This window comes from Podarcis bocagei, assembly GCF_964188305.1.
Source record: "Podarcis bocagei genome assembly, chromosome: 8".
Taxonomy (NCBI): domain Eukaryota; kingdom Metazoa; phylum Chordata; class Lepidosauria; order Squamata; family Lacertidae; genus Podarcis; species Podarcis bocagei.
Genome location: NC_138133.1, coordinates 78,726,569 through 78,743,829, shown reverse-complemented (window position 1 = coordinate 78,743,829; position 17,261 = coordinate 78,726,569). Strand labels below are relative to the sequence as shown.

At 44.2% G+C, this 17,261-nt stretch overlaps 1 protein-coding gene across 2 annotated transcripts in view; it reads right to left on the bottom strand.

Annotated features, from left to right (window-relative positions):
* Positions 1-17,261, bottom strand: part of FER1L6 (fer-1 like family member 6) — a 114,092-nt gene that overhangs the window by 51,731 nt on the left and 45,100 nt on the right. For both annotated transcript variants that reach the window (XM_081204298.1, XM_081204297.1), the window contains exons 13-17: positions 13,961-14,147; positions 8,402-8,522; positions 5,988-6,088; positions 2,850-2,940; positions 481-600 (exon numbers count right to left, since the gene is read on the bottom strand). In XM_081204298.1, coding sequence (XP_081060424.1) covers positions 481-600; positions 2,850-2,940; positions 5,988-6,088; positions 8,402-8,522; positions 13,961-14,147 — 620 coding nt within the window. The remainder of the gene's footprint in view (positions 1-480; positions 601-2,849; positions 2,941-5,987; positions 6,089-8,401; positions 8,523-13,960; positions 14,148-17,261) is intronic.

Sequence of the window (17,261 nt, the reverse complement as noted above, 5' to 3'; positions counted from 1 at the left end):
GGCTAACAATCTCCTTTCCCTTCTTCCCCCACAGCAAACACTCTGTGAGGTGAGTGAGGCTGAGAGACTTCAGAGAAGTGTGTCTAGCCCAAGGTCACCCAGCAGCTGCATGTGGAGTTGCGGAGAAGCGAACTCGGTTCACCAGATTACGAGTCCACTGCTCTTAACCACTACACCACACCGACTCTCAGGCCTTATCTGATTCCCCCTCCACACTCATAGAATCACGTAATTCTAGACCTGGGAGGTACCTCGAGGGTCATTTAGTCCAACCCCCTGCAATGCAGGAATCTCAGCTAAAGCATCCATGACAGGTGGCCACCCAACCTCTGCTTAAAAACCTCCAAGGAGGGAGTCTATTCTACGGTTAAATCCAGCAACACAACAGTGGGAGCCTGGACACTGCACCCTTCCACACACACACACACCCAATGCACATAGGAGCCTTCACACCAACAGAAAACAAACTGGAGTAGTTACCTCATCGACTAAGAAACGGATCTTCCCAATGTAGTTCTGAGTCTCGCGCATCATTTCTTCGAGTGGAATCTTCTTCTTTTGCTGCTGGATGATTGTTTTGGCATCTTTGGACATCGCTTCCTATGACAACAAAGAGGCAGGGCATTACTAAAGTCACCTACCCTGTCAGATTCATGCGAGACAAATCGGCATCACTCCACTTTCATTCTTAAGTACAATATTCCACATTTCCACACTTTCTTTTTTCCCCTTCAAAATTCCTCATGAAAATTCATCAACATTTTAGTGTGATTTCCCCCCGATAAACACATTTTTTGCACAGCAATTTCCCCAAATGCATTTTTTCGCTAATATAGACATATATTTGCACACTTTGTCATAGTATATGCATTTTGAAACACATTGCTTGACCAAAGAAATGCATTGCAAAATAGGAAGAAGTGGGCATGTCAAAGGACGGCTATGTTTCTGTTCATGTATTCTTTCAAAAAGTGAGAATTGGGTAGGTTCACCTTTAAATGTGGGCTGAATTGGATTTCTCCTACATCCCCAAATACAAATTCCTTTCTATCCACTGGGACTTGCTAGGAAAGGTAACCTTATCTTTCGTCTGCTAACATCCTCCAGCAAGCAGGCGACAGAGTTAAAGGTTGCCTTCCTCAATTGTCACAATGGGATAGATTTGATGTCAGAAGAGGATCTTATCTTCGCAAAAGATGCATATTCCTCCCTGCATTTTCAGCAGATGAATTACTCAGAAGGGGAAGCAATCTGTCATTTGCAAGAGCCCTATTCGCCCCCTTTTTTTGCCTTCCCTTATTCATCTTTCAGTTCTGGGCAAACCTACAGAACTGGGCCAGTTCACACACATACGTGCAACATTAGTTCCGTCATCATTTAATGCCTCACCAATTGATGGTGCACATCTGAACGCAAGAGCTGCCTCTGCTGAAAATATTGCATTTAGATTGATACGAACGGGGACCGTTTAAGATTTTTTTGACACCTGGGGCAAGGTGGCACATATTGGTGTTGCAGCAGATTATGGATACACTCTTGATTTATCTGGGGAGACAACCATGCCGGGGGGGGGGGAAATCTCTTGAACTGAGATTTCTGATGTGGCAGTTGACTTTTCAGTCATGCCTCCCTAGGGACCTGCTTAGTCTGACTTGTTTACACAGGGGGCAGCTGTGCCCCCCCCCCATACAGTTCTCTCCCAGAGCATCACCAGGTCCCATCGCTCCCAGGAGAACTCACTCTATGTGCAATGAAAGTGTGTGGTGCCAAGGAGCTCTGCACACTAGCTACATAGGCTGAGGGTGTGTGTGAATATGCCGTTTTAGATCTGATTTCTATGTCTTTATAGCTTTTGATTCTATGACTTATTTCGTAGGGTTTTTTGCATATTTATTATAAGTCACCAAGAGATTGATTATTAGTTGGCATGCAATTGCAGAAATAAGTAAATAAACGCCACAGGAACGCCACACATTTAAAGCACTGTTATGCCACTTTAAATAGTCATGGCTCCCACCCCCCCACCAAAGAATTATGGGAAGTGTAGTTTGCTCAAGGAGATGAGAGTTGTTAAAGGTAAAGGGACCCCTGACCATTACGTCTAGTCGTGACCGTCTCTGGGGTTGCGGCACTCATCTCGCTTTATTGGCTGAGGGAGCTGGCGTACAGATTCCAGGTCATGTGGCTAGCAGGACTAAGCCGCTTCTGGTGAACCAGAGCAGCGCACGGAAACGCTGTTTACCTTTCCTCCAGAGCGGTACCTATTTATCTACTTGCACTTTGACTTGCTTTCAAACTGCTAGGTTGGCAGGAGCAGGGACCGAGCAACGGGAGCTCACTCCGTCGCGGGGATTCGAACTGCCAACCTTCTGATCGGCAAGTCCTAGGCTCTGTGGTTTAACCCACAGCACCACCCGCGTCCCCCTCACAAAGAATTATGGGAAGTGTAGTTTGCTCAAGGAGATGAGAGTTGTTAGGAGACACCTATTTCTCTCAGAGCGCTACGGTTTCTTCCATGGGAAGAGAGGTTGATTGTTAATCCACTCTGGGAATTGTCGCTTTGTGAGGGGAATGCCGGTCTCCTAACAACTCTTAACATATTACCCTTCCCAGGATTCTTTGGGAGAAACCATGACTGTTTAAATGAAAGCTTCAGGTGTGGCCTCTTTGTCATAAAATCCCCACCATTCATTTCACAGCATTTGTATACTGCTTGATTGTCCTAAAACTTCACAGCGATTTTATTTCTGAGCCAGATGCAAATTGTGGCGCATGAACTCAAGAGGCTTGGCAGATAGAGCAGCTTCATAGCACATTGCATCTAGTATTCAAGAAAATATCTCACGTACCAATTCTTGCTTATACAACGTTAGTCTCTTTTTGTCCAAAGGCGTCCGATTCATCAGTTTGGGCTTCTTTTCAGCATTCGCAATGAAGGCCCTGAAATGAAGACACAGTCAGAGATGGTATCTTCATAACGATGGATCGTAATTCTCCTGAAGCAAGTTCCTCTGTGTAGCCCACCAGATCAGCCTGAAGATACTAAGCGCTCAGATTCATAACGTAATATTAAAGCGGAGGCATCATTTATTGCTGGGAGAAGTATAAAGAAGTGGAAATGCAATTTGTATGGTAATATTTCAATATGAAATTAATTAGTTTGGGGGATATGTGGCTATTTTGCATCCCATCCATTGTGCTCAAACGAAGTTTAAGCAAGCAAAGTCCTTTGAAAGCATGTTGACCTTGCAGATTTTTGCAGAATCTATTTGCAGTGGATGCTGCTGATTATTTCCAATGTGTGCGAAGTTCTTCTGACAGTTCTGAAAGCCTAGTGGGGAATCTGGTAATGAATCTGCTGGAATATGAGGAATGGGAACAGAATTGAAGAAAATAGATAAATAGATCTGTGCGTGAAGTTGGAGTCTAAGTCAGCAACAGCTTTTTGCAACAGGACACCAAGTTAAGCAAGCAAGTTAGGTAATAATAATAATAATAATAATAATAATAATAATAATAATAATAATAAAAAAAAAATTTTTATTTATACCCCGCCCTCCCCAGCCAAGACCTGGCTCAGGGCGGCTAACAACCAATAATAAAAACAAGTTGATTAAAATATAATTTAAAAGATTAAGACACAACATTAGGGTGCAATCTCTTCATAGGAGGAGAAAGGAAAAGAAAAGAGGGGGAGGGAATCAAACTGATTCTAAGCCAAAGGCCAGGTGGAATAATTCCATCTTACAGGCCCTGCGGAAAGAGATCAAATCCCGCAGGGCCCCGGTCTCAAGAGACAGAGCATTCCACCAGGCCGGAGTCAGTGTTGAGAAGGCCCTGGCTCTGGTTGAGGCTAATCTAACTTCCTTAGGGCCCGGGACCTCTATGGTGTTGCTATATATGGACCTGAAGGTCCTCCGTGGGGCATACCGGGAGAGGCGGTCCTGTAGGTACGAGGGTCCTAGGCCGTGGAGGACTTTAAAGGTCAAAACCAGCACCTTAAATCTGACCCTGTACTCCACCGGGAGCCAATACAGCTGGAAAAGCACTGGGTGACTATGCTCCCATGACAGAGACCCTGTGAGGAGCCTTGCTGCAGCATTCTGCACCCGCTGGAGTTTCTGGGACAGCTTCAAGGGCAGCCCCGCGTAGAGTGAATTACAGTAGTCAAGCCCAGAAGTGACCATTGCATGGATCACTGTGGGAAAGTTGGGGCAGGAAAGGTAAGGGAATCCTTTGCCCACTTACATGGGAATAAGTCCCTTTGAACTCAGTGGGACTTGTGTCAGAGTTGACATCAGAGGCAGTTTTAGGGCAGTGTGACCAGTTCCACCTGGAAACTGGACAATGAATGGAGATGACACAGCAAGCATTTGAGGCTATGAGGAGGAGGTGTGACAGTTCTGGCAAGTTGGGATACTGCCAGGGAGACGGAGGCATCAGGCAGGCACCAGTCGCCTCCAGACGATCGTCTCCAGACGATCACCAGTCTCCCGTGAAACAGCATTAGTCAATTAGCGACACGAGCCTCAGAGACATTCCAAGACCCGTGCACACCCTTTTCAGCAGAGTCTCCACAACAGAAGATGCAGACAGAAGAGCATATTTACAGCTTTATTCAATGTAGATCAGAACAAAGGAAAAACATGACTGCTTGCCACCGTGTCCAGGAAAACAGCCGGAACAAAAGCTATATACAAAACGGAAGTTCCCAGCAAGAAGCTGGAAGTCAACAGGTATGTGATACACAACAATCATGCCTGACCATTTAAGGTGGAACGGAAATATCCTAACATCCATCCCCTTTCCGTGTAACCTGTAGTACCTGTGGTTCAACCCAATTGCAACCTCTGTACATAAACCTTAAGTTGTTCTCTGCTAACAACCTTAGACAACAGATCAGCAGGAATTTCATTTCCTGGCATGTAGGACACCTGAATGAGTCCTTTCTGAATACACTCTCTTGCATGATGTAACTTAATCTGCAAGTATTTGGTTCTTTGCTTGCAACTCTCTGAGTTCAGCAAAGCCAAACAGGATCTATCCTACGACTCAGCTTTATATGTGCTATAACACTGTGACACCTGTTGATTCTGTGGAGTCCCTACAGGATTTCTCTGTATGAAGTTTACAATGCGATCAGTTAGAATCGGTTTTTTGATGTGTCTAGATCCAGCCCTCGAGTCCTCCTGCCTGCTTCCCAAAGCCTAGTTAGTGCTTGCCCAGCATTAGGAAGGAGGAAAGGAGACCCTGCCAGAGCCCTTGCACCTTCTTCCCAAAGCCCAGCACAGTGTGAGGGCTGCGGGGGGCACCACGTTTTGGCCTAGCTCAGCAGTGGCGTGGCATAGCGTTGGTTGCTGGCACCTGGGGCAGGTGGACGTGAACCAGAGGGGCAGGGGGCGTGCACTGGGGTGTGTGTGAGAGGTGCCAGGTGAGGACACCAGCCCAGCCTTTGCCGCCAACGCCACCGGAGCGACCCCACCAGGGCAAAGAAGCCACACAGGGGTGAGCCCCTCTGGCAGACAACTGGCCCTTGGCAGGTTGAGAAGAACACCAGGCTGGGCCGTGCTGGGGGCACCTAGTTTGTGCCCCCTTAAAAATTGTGCACCCGGGGCCACGGCCCCCGTGGCAATCCCACGCTATGCCCCAAATCTACTGCTGCGGACACACACAGGATTATGTTGTCAAAAAAGCAACTACGGTATAGCCGAGGGACACAGAGCCTATGGTCTTCCAGGAGATGTGGGACTCCAACTCCCATCAGCCCCAGCCAGCATAACCAATGGTGCAGGATCATGGGAGCTGTAGTCCAGCAAGATCTGGAAGGCCACAAATTCCCCATCCCTGGTATAGCCTTCTTTGTATAACTTGTTCATTCCTTACCCACCTCCTGGAAACTATAAGGTACACTTTTTCTTACCTACTTTGGTAGATACAATCAGGTATAAAGTATATGTACTGTCAGCTTCTCCAGTAGATAGTCTTACCTACTTTGGTTGATAAAATCCGTTAAAGTGGACCTCATTTTCTCCTCTGAGGCAATCTCAGAAACTTTGATCAGATCTCTCACTTGTTCTAAACCTTCTTCCTAAGGGATGGGGCATGGGGAGAAAAAGTTGCATGAAGAGCATATAAATGTCACTAGAAATGGCAAGAGTTGCTTTCAATTAATGCAATTATTAGGAGGGAAAGCCTTCACTGGCTAATTAGCTTAAGTGATAAACGATAATTGGTTCCAGCTAATTGGCATGTATGACACATTTTTTACTGAGAAGTGAATTTATTAGTTCCTCGGTGCATTGTAGACTCAACATAGTTTATGTTAATCAAGTCAGAGGTCTCCAGAAAGGGGACATTCTCTGCTGAGATGTCATGTTATAAACAATCTTCTGTCTTCCGATGGCGGGCGATTTTTGACATGTGCCATACTTTGAGTTTAACAAGGGCCGAATCTTGGCTCTGACTCATGACCCACTCCCATGCAGTCTCAAAAATATGCAAAGCCTCTTTGACCCCTTCCTTTCCAATGCAAACATCAACAGAAGCGTTGGCAATGTTCTCCCTTTATTAACGTAAAGATGCTGTAGCCTGAAAAGTGATGCTATGGGACAAGGGTGGGGGAACTGAGATCCTTGAGATGTTGTTAGACTCCAGTCCATCCACCCCAACCAGCATGGCCAATGGAGAGGGATGGTGGGAGTTGTGGCCCAATAACTTCCAGAGAGAAGCAGGTTCCCTGCCTCTGTTACAGGTGATCAGTTATCAATATATTCAGTAGAGAAATAAAAACAGCAGCAAAACAGCAATTCTGAGCAGGAGCCCAGATCTGAAGGTGCAGAGCCCATCTGACGGCATGGGACCACCCATCTTTGAGTCCAGTTGATGAGGAGAAAGTCAGGCTCCACACATGCTTTGGATCAGGGCTCTGGTGACAGGCCAGGAAATTTTTTTTTTTTGGGGGGGGGGAGGGAAGGACAGCAGAGTCACCTATAAGTAGAGCCTAGCTAGCAACTTGAAGCAACTCTTTATCCTGCATAGTTCCCCATTTGTTATGTACTAAGCTTGGAACCTAGAACAATAGGCAAGTAGGATCCTAGAATGAAACAACTGATTGGCTTGCAGGAGAAGACCAATCAGGCTCCAGGAGGAAGTTAATCAGCCTATTAGGCTGGTAGGATCCTAGAATGCAACAACTGATTGGCCTGCAGAAAAAGACCAATCAGGCTCCAGGAGGGAAGCAGAATCAGCCAATCAGACGGGACTCATTGTGTAAATAATGTATATAAAAGGCTGAGGTTTGGGGGGGCAATTTAATCACTGCTCTACAAGCTGCAATAAAGAGCATGAAATCACTACAGGTCTCCGAGTATATTTCACCATTATTTCTTGTGCCACTCTGGAGAAGGCCCTCTCTGCCTGGTTCCCTGTAACTTCACTTCTCGCAACAAGAGAACTGCCAGAAGACCCTTGGAGCTGGACCTCAGTAGCTTTATTACATCCATTTGTTTTTAAAATGAAATTGATGGTTATGGGTTGCAGACAATGCTAGTCCTACTCAGAGAAGGCCCGTTGAAATTAATGTAGATGACGAACTTAGGTCCATTGATTTCAGTGTGTCTACTCTCCATAAAGCTCAGTTGGAGACAACCCTCAGTCTGCATTTTGATAATTTTAGTATGTCTACTGGTTTTTAAAGTCTCTATTGCTATTTTAATTAATGTTTTACACTGGAAACCAAATTGAGGAAAACTTAGAAATGATACACAGGAATCACTTGCAGTTAGAAACCTTTTCCCCACCCACTTTTTGGGGGCACGAAAAGCTTAAGGTGCTGCCGAGCTTCTCTCACACCAATGCAGAATCACATCTATGAATATTCCAGCCATTTGCAAAGCCAACTCAAGCAAGAGAATTCCAGTGTGCGAAAATGCCCCCACCCCAAGTTTAGCAAGTGGTTTGGAGAAGCATGGTCCAGTATACCTGAAGGAGCGTCTCCATCTCCATCGTTCTTCCTGAACACTGAGGTCCAGAGCCGAGGGCCTTCTGGTGGTTCCCTCGCTACGAGAAGCCAAGTTACAGGGAACCAGGCAGTGGGCCTTCTCGGTAGTGGCACCCACCCTGTGGAACGCTCTCCCACCAGATGTCAAAGAGAAAAATAATTACAGTACCAAACTTTTAGAAGACATCTGAAGGCAGCCCTGTTTAGGGAAGCTTTTAATGTTTAATAGGTTATTGTATTTTAGTGTTCTGTTGGAAGCCGCCCAGAATGGCTGGGGAAACCCAGCCATATGGGTGGGGTATAAATATATTATTATTATTATTATTATTATTATTATTATTATTATTATTATTATTATTGTCATTATCATCATCATTATTATTGATATTCCCGCAGGCTTACCAGGAGATGTGCCATTTTCTCGAGGACGTTAGAATAATACAGCCTGAAAGTTTGGTCACCCCAAAAACTCTTTATGTAGACACAGGGCTTCTTATCGTCATAGGGCAAATAAAGGTAGTTCCTGTGGAAAGAGATAAGATAGCGTCATTGATAGTTTTTTGCTACTGAAGTATAGTGATGTCCAAGTATACAGCCAATTTGCTTCCCATATATCCACAAGGCAATCTGATTGTACGGATAGGTCATTTTCTTCAGATTTGTATGAATCCACAGAACTCAACTGCATCTCTTCTTTTAAATTGGACATACTCAGAAAGATTACAGCAGCACTTCAGTTGCAAATGGCTGATAAAACCCTTTCCCCTTACAGTATTTTTCACTTAAATCTGAACTCAGAAAGTCCTGGCTGTGCACCTTTCTTTCTTTCTTTCTTTCTTTCTTTCTTTCTTTCTTTCTTTCTTTCTTTCTTTCTTCACTTCTTGCAAAATAAAATTTTCTTCAAAAAGCAAGGGTGCCAGCAACCAGCTTGGCTGGAGACAGTGAGATGTGCCAGCCATCAGGCATGAAGCCCAATGTGCTCATCCCAAGTCTTTGCCCTATAGCTGTGCTTTTTTCAGAAGGCCGTTTTGAAGGCAGCTTTGTTTGCACTTAAAATCTTCTCCACCTGCTAAATTGCTTTTCTTCTAGATGATTTCCCTTTAGATATGCAACTTGTGTGCTATTAATCCTTACTTGACTAATTAAAATGCATCAGCCACATCACTGCATAGCTTTATCCAATATGCTGGGGTGTGTGTGTGTGTGTGTGTGTGTGTGTGTGTGTGTGAGAGAGAGAGAGAGAGAGAGAGAGAGAGAGAGAGAGAGAGAGAGTGTTTATAGAACTGGAGGCGAGGGAGAAAAACATGGAATCTGGTTGTCACACCTGACTAGTCCCACAGCTCAGTAGCAGAGCATCTTCATGCAGAAAGTCCCAGGTTCAAATCCTGGCATCTCCAGGTCAGGCTTGGAGATAACACTGTCTGATATCCCACACAACTTTCCCCAAGGACTTAGATTTAACTGCAACAAACACGACAGTCAAAACAGATCTATAGCTGGTTGTTTCATAACATTGTTGTTCATTGCCCAATTTTTATGTGCTTGTTTTTGAAGTACATTGCAAGCATATTTTTGTGGGTCTTAATGTTGATTGTGTCTAATTCAGCATAGGGCCGTTTCCTATATTCCAATGGTGCCTTCAGGGCTGAATTTCAGCAGGCGCATCTGTGATTTGATGCAATACCCTCCAAGAGGCCAGTTGCATTATGTTGACATAATAATGCTCCAGAGAAGGCATATGATTCTCATGTTCTCGTCCAGACAGAAAAAGTGTTCATATACTAAATAGCTTTGACACAAAAGGGAGGCTGTTCCTCCACCAATGAATGTAAACCAGGCTTCCTCAACCTTGGCCCTCAATATGTTTTGAGACTACAGTTCCCATCATTCCTGACCACTGGTCCTGCTAGCTAGGGATCGTGGGAGTTGTAGGCCAAAAACATCTGGAGGGCCAAGGTTGAGGAAGCCTGATGTAAACATTAGCACTTTGCAGTGTCATGAAAGGATCATCTAGTGAAATTGTTCATTAACAGATTAGGAATGTGGCACACTCATAAAAATGGTCCACTCTCTTCTTCCTTGCCACTCACTTAAAGGTAAAGGGACCCCTGACCATTAGGTCCAGTCGTGGCCGACTCTGGGGTTGCGGTGCTCATCTCACTTTATTGGCCGAGGGAGCCGGCATACAGCTTCTGGGTCATGTGGCCAGCATGACTAAGCCGCTTCTGGAAAACCAGAGCAGCACATGGAAACGCTGTTTACCTTCCTGCCGGAGCAGTACCTATTTATCTACTTGCACTAGCGTGCTTTCAAACTGCTATGTTGGCAGGAGCCGGGACCGGAAAACTCACCCCATCGCAGGGATTTGAACCGCCGACCTTCTGATCGGCAAGTCCTAGGCTCTGTGTTTTAACCTACAGCGCCACCTGCAGTGGAGAAGGGGGCTTTTCTCTATTCCTCTTTGCCCCTGGTGCTCAGAATGCAGGGAGAGAGAGAAAGGAAAAGAAACAGCAGGCTGAACAGAGAGGAAGACCTCCTGCTGGAACGAAGACACCCCTGATTGCATCAGCAGGAGAGCAAAAAATGGTAAAAGGTAAAGGACCCCTGGATGGTTAAGTCTAGTCAAAGGTGACTATGGGGTTGTGGTGCTTATCTCGCTTTCAGGCTGAGGGAGCCGGCGTTTGTCCACAGACAGCTTTTAGGTCATGTGGCCAACATGACTGAACCGCTTCTGACACAACGGAACACCATGACAGAAACCAGAGTGCACAGAAATGCCATTTACCTTCCCACCCCAGCGGTACCTAGTTATCTACTTGAACTGGCATGTTTTCGAACTGCTAGGTTGGCAGGAGCTGGGACAGAGCAATGGGAGCTCACCCTATCGTGCAGATTTGAACCGCCGACCTTCTGATCGGCAAGCCCGAGAGGCTCAATGGTTTAGACTGCAGCGCCACCCGCGTCCCTTCCAACAGGGTCCAAATTGGGCTTGGAATTAACCACACTGTTTTCTGGGTGAGTCCTTGGTTTCCCAAGTCCAATTCTGATATCAAGCAGAGGGGGAAACTCTTTCTCCAAGGTTTAATAATTTTGGGAAACTTGATTGCCATGTAATTTTTTGGGGTGTCCCCCATTCAATCAATTGTAGTCTCACTTTTTGAATGAACATGAGATAGAATCCAAGAAAGGACAGGATTCATATTGGTCACTTAATTACCCAGTTATACACTAAGCTGTGTTTTACTGTAGCTACCATCCAGAGTAATGAAATGCAAGCATGCAATCTCTGTCTCTTCCACAATTTTCGGAAACTAATAGCATTTATTCAATTTAGCATTGAGTCTCTGGGCAATATTTTTACCACATCTAGATAAGAATTTGCTAGGGGCCACTAGGGGTTCAATCTAGACCAGTGTTTCCCAAACTTTTTTGGGCAACGGCACACCTGTTTACTGAAAAAAAATCTCGCGGCACACCACCATTAAAGCCCCGCCCCGTGACATCAGCGCGCAGCGTCACGCCGGGAGGGACGCACGAAAGTGAAAGTTTTTTCCCTCCCCCTTGCCGGGGAACCTCCAAGCTTTGGGGGTGGGAGGAGGCAGCAGAGCGAGGGACTGAGGGACGGCGGCAACTGAGGCGGCGGCGGCTGTTGTGGTGGTGGCGGCGATAGCGGGCGGAGGAGGGGGCGGCGGCGGGGCTTGAGGAGCCGTCGCCGGGAGTTGCTGCTGCTGTTGTTGCTGCTGCTGCCCGGACATGCCGGCCTCCTCCTCCTCCGCTGTCTCGCGCTCCTCCCTTTTGCATGCGCTGCCCCGCCGCTCGGCACCACCACCGCGGAGCCGCCCCCGGCTCGACGCGGATCCTCGCTGCCGCCGCCTCTCACCGCCCGACTCGCCCGCCTCCCTCCCACGGCACACCAGCCAATGTCTCACGGCACAGTAGTGTGCCGCGGAACACCGGTTGGGAAACACTGATCTAGACCATGGATTGCCAGTCGCCTATACCTGATATGCAGCATACTTCTATTATACTTTATGCCATAAATTCATTTGTCCACAAGAATCTGATAAAGGAAGGAGAAATGCAAAATCTGAAATAGCTTTGCACCTACATGAAAGGGACGCGGGTGGCGCTGTGGGTAAAACCTCAGTGTCTAGGACTTGCTGATCGTATGGTCGGCAGTTCGAATCCCCGCGGCAGGGTGAGCTCCCGTCATTCGGTCCCAGCTCCTGCCCACCTAGCAGTTCGAAAGCACCCTTAAAGTGCAAGTAGATAAATAGGGACCGCTTTCTAGCGGGAAGGTAAACGGCGTTTCCGTGTGCTGCGCTGGTGCTGGCTCGCCAGCTGCAGCTTCGTCACGCTGGCCACGTGACCAAGTGTCTTCGGACGGCGCCGGCTCACGGCTTCTAGAGCGAGATGAGCGAGCAACCCTAGAGTTGGACACGACTGGCCCGAACGGGCAGGGGTACCTTTACCTTTACATGAAAGAGAGATGTCGGTCTTTAAGGAGTGGTGGAACCAACAAATACCATAGCAGCTAATATAAAGCAATTGCAGACTTCTGTTCTTTTATTGCAGCCGTTTTAGATCCGAATGTCTATCAGGCGAATACATAAAAACCCACCAGCTGCCTCTCCAAGATAATAGCTGATCATCTACATTCTCTAGTACTGTCATGAGAGACGGCAGCTACGTCCTTGACAGCCTCTGTTTTTCATCTCTCTCACCAGGAGACTGTCCTAAAAGACCATTCTCTTCTAGTCTAGTATTACTGGCAATGATTTCATCTGATTGTTTTGTTTTCTCAGAGCACATCTCTCTGCCTTTTTCTGAAGTTTCAGGATATAACATCAGGCATAGAGATGAGGAGCAAATGCAAATGTCACATTCCTGATCTCCTCTGGAGTGTTATAAGTGAGACACATGTTCTCCCTGCTATCCTCCCTTGGGAGAAGTCCCCCTTCTGCCCCATGGTTTGCTTTAACCATGGTGTATTCTTACCACTATGGCCAAGGCTGGTGCAGACCAGAATCACCTTGACCAATGCTTGCAAATCCTGTACAAATCAAAGCAAGATTATGTGGGAATTTGGGTACCCCTGTAATACAAAGGCTTGCAGTTATGCTACTATCATTATAACATGCAGGCTTTCTGGTTTCCATAAGAATTATGGTTCTTATCATTTTAAAACGAATATTGAGATTTTATATGTATATCATAAACCTTGCTATATAAATGAATGAAATACTTCATTGCTCAGGAAGTGGTCCTATTTGCACAATACACCAATATGACTGCATTACCATTTGTGCTATCAGGTCAGCATGCTACTTTCTTGTCCCCTCAAAATTTGGGCCAAAAAAACCGTGTAGAATAGATTGCTGTCTCCCTTAACAACTGGCCCCACTGACATAGGAATATGGATTAATTCAATTTTGTTTACATTTTAATGAGAAACTACTTAATTAGCACTTCTCAAGCCAACATGCTAAGCAAAACCCAATGTCCTTAGAAATCCTCTGAATGTCACAGTGCATTTATCCAATGAGAGAGAGAGAGAGAGAGAGAGAGAGAGAGACTGAGAGAGAGAGAGAGAGAGGTGGGGAGTGTGCTTTAAAATGCGTTGATTAGCAAAAATTGATGTACAAAAATGCATTATTTTATGGAAATTGCACATATAGATTTGTAATGTCAAAACGGCACACCAAAATGTGTTTATTCAAAGGAATTTGCATGGAAATGCTGATTGTTTTCAAGACAACTTTTTTTAATCGGAAAAAAATAAATAAATTGTGAATTGCAACAGAAATGTGCAAAACTGAGTTTAAAGATTGGGGGAAATGAGAAATTGGGCGGACCAAAATTGGTAGATTTGTCCATATCTACTTAGGAAAGACCCGTATCTCTAGAGACTCAGGTCAAGGAGAGAGATTTAATGAAGCCTATAAGTGTTTTGGGCTATACCTGTTTCCTTCAGTGATGAGCGGCTTCTCTGGGTGTGTGGTAGATACCAGCGGCACTGCAAAGTCATGTGAAGCTTCTCCCGTTCCCTCATGCAGAAGAGGGGTACCTTCCTCTTCCTCTCCCTCATGACCTTTCTTCTTGCTCCCAGCTCCAGGTGACACTCCATCAATAACATTGCCAAAATTCCCTAGAGGTACAAACCAAATATGGGAGAGGGGTAACAGAATTAGGCTACATCCAGGACGAAAGCGTTTAAACACAACCAGACAGCCAAAATGTTGCAAGCACATAAAGATAGAAAGGTTAGGTTGTTTTGGAGGAAATACCATTTGAAAATAGGATTAATGATTTACAGTATATGGATCAAGAAAGGAAGCTTAATTCTATTTGATTAACTGGGAAAATTAATTGGGTAAATGTCTAAACAGGAATGGAACATGCACGGTCGATGGAAATAGGAATGGATGGGAAAGTCTTAGAAATTAAGCAATTAGAAATTAAGAAAAAGTATTTTACTGTGAGCAGCAAAAGGAAGCATCTCAATAGTCAATAGTTAAGTTGGTCTTAATTTTAAATTTGGAAAATTAATTAAAAAATCAATTGGGGAAAATAATAATAAACACAACCAGATTATAACTACGGTAGATCTTTTCCACACACAAGATACTATGGATAATGTTTGAGTTTTGAATTCTTAAAAGTTGTCCTCTTGTTGACCCTGTTTCTGAAGACTCCTCCTATACAACATCCTTGATGGTCTTAAAAGAGAATTAGACAAGTTCATCAGTGGCTACCAGCCACAATGGCTATGGTCTACCTTCGCTGTCAGAGGCAGCCAATTTCCGGGAATCACAGGTGAGGAGGATGCTATAGGATTCTGGTTGGCCACAGGGAGAACAAGCTTGTGGATTAGGTGAGACTTTGGCCTGATGCAGCAGGACTCTTCTCGCGCTCAAAGATTTTATTACTCTTTGCTGTGCAAATACACAAAGGATGTCCTTTCTTGTCTAGCCTCTCCCAAGCCCATGCTTGAGTAAATATTAGACACCGCCTTGTTTACTAAGGAGGCCTTTCCTTATCAGAAAAAACCACTCTGTTCTTGAACATGGAGAATGATAAAGGTGTTACCGCAGCTACTGCATACAAACAGGGAGGGATAGCCCAGGTCAAGCAAGGCAGGGTCAAAGTAGAGACATGTAAGAACTTCCCTGTGGTTTAATGACCTGTTGGAGTCTTCCTTAAGTCTGCTTTCCGGTCTTAAATAGAAGTTAGGATGTTCATCTGTAATGCCTGCCTTATTTGTTGTTGTTTAGTCATTTATTTATTTTTTTATAAGATATTTATTAAGATTTTCAAAGTGTTACAAAATAAAAATAAAAAAGTAAGAAAATACAAAATAAAAATGGTTAAAAACAACTCATTCTTTCCATTACTTATTTTTCATTAGCTTATTTCCCGGACCTCCTCACGCCTCCCTTTTTTGTATTCCAGTTCAGTTTGTTGGTTCAGCAAATCCTTACCCTCTTTGTTTATCCTAGTCTTTAATCTTAAGCTATTGTAACATTAAATTTTCACCTATTAATAATCCATTTTTCATATTCCTTTATAGTATTACAGCTGAAAACCCCTTAATTTCTATCCAACATCATTCTAACATTCATTAATTTTACAATATTTCTGTAAATAGTCTTTAAATTTCTTCCAATCTTCTTCCACCGACTCTTCTCCCTGGTCTCGGATTCTGCCAGTCATTTCTGCCAGTTCCATGTAGTCCATCACCTTCATCTGCCATTCTTCCAGAGTAGGTAGATCTTGTGTCTTCCAATACTTTGCAATGAGTATTCTTACTGCTGTTGTGGCATACATAAAAAAAGTTCTGTCCTTCTTTGGCACCAATTGGCCGACTATGCCCAGGAGAAAGGCCTCTGGTTTCTTCAAGAAGGTATATTTAAATACCTTTTTCAATTCATTATATATCGTCTCCCAGAAAGCCTTAATCCTTGGGCACGTCCACCAAAGGTGAAAGAATTTACCTTCAGTTTCTTTACATTTCCAACATTTATTATCGGGCAGATGATAGATTTTTGCAAGCTTGACTGTGGTCATGTACCACCTGTATACCATTTTCATAATATTCTCTCTTAAGGCATTACATGCCATAAACTTCATACCTGTGGTCCATAACTGTTCCCAGTCAGTCATCATTATGTTATGTCCGACATCTTGTGCCCATTTAATCATAGCAGATTTCACCGTTTCGTCCTGAGTATTCCATTTCAACAGCAAGTTATACATCTTTGACAAAATCTTAGTTTTGGGTTCTAACAGTTCTGTTTCTAATTTTGATTTTTCCACCTGGAAACCAACTTTCTTGTCTGAATTATATGCCTCCATTATCTGATAATAATGAAGCCAATCTCGCACTTTGTTTTTTAGTTTCTCAAAACTCTGCAATCTCCCTCTTGTTCCAGAATTTCCCAATATTTCGGGCACTTGGCCTCCATATTAAGCTTTTTCTGTGCTTTTGCTTCCATCGGTGACAACCACCTTGGGGTTTTGTTTTCCAATAAATCCTTATATCTTATCCAGACATTAAACAATGCTTTCCTGACAATATGATTCTTGAATGCTTTATGTGCTTTGACCTTATCATACCACAGATATGCATGCCATCCAAATACGTTGTTAAAACCTTCTAAATCCAAAATGTCTGTATTTTCAAGAAGCAGCCATTCTTTCAAAAAGCAAAAAGTTGCTGATTCATAATAAAGTTTAAAGTCTGGCAGGGCAAATCCACCCCTTTCCTTTGCATCAGTTAATATATTAAATTTTATTCTGGGCTTCTTGCCCTGCCAGACAAATCTAGAAATATCTCTCTGCCACTTCTTGAAGCAATCCATTTTGTCCACAATTTGCAATATTTGAAACAAAAACAGCATTCTAGGCAATACATTAATTTTTATCGCAGCAATACGACCCAGCAGTGAAAGCTTCAAGTTTGACCAAATTTCTAAATCTTTTTTCACTTCGGCCCAGCATTTTTCATAGTTGTCTTTAAATAAATTCCCATTTTTTGGTGTCATATTAATCCCCAGGTATTTCACTTTCTTAACCACTGTCAAACCTGTCTCATTCTGAAACCTCTCTCTCTCGATCGGTGTTACATTTTTCTCTAAAACCTTAGTTTTTAACTTATTCAATTTAAATCCTGCAACCTGACCAAATTCTTGAATCAGTTCTAAAACCCTTTTAGTACTAGATTCTGGCTCCTGTAATGTCAATACTAAGTCATCCGCAAATG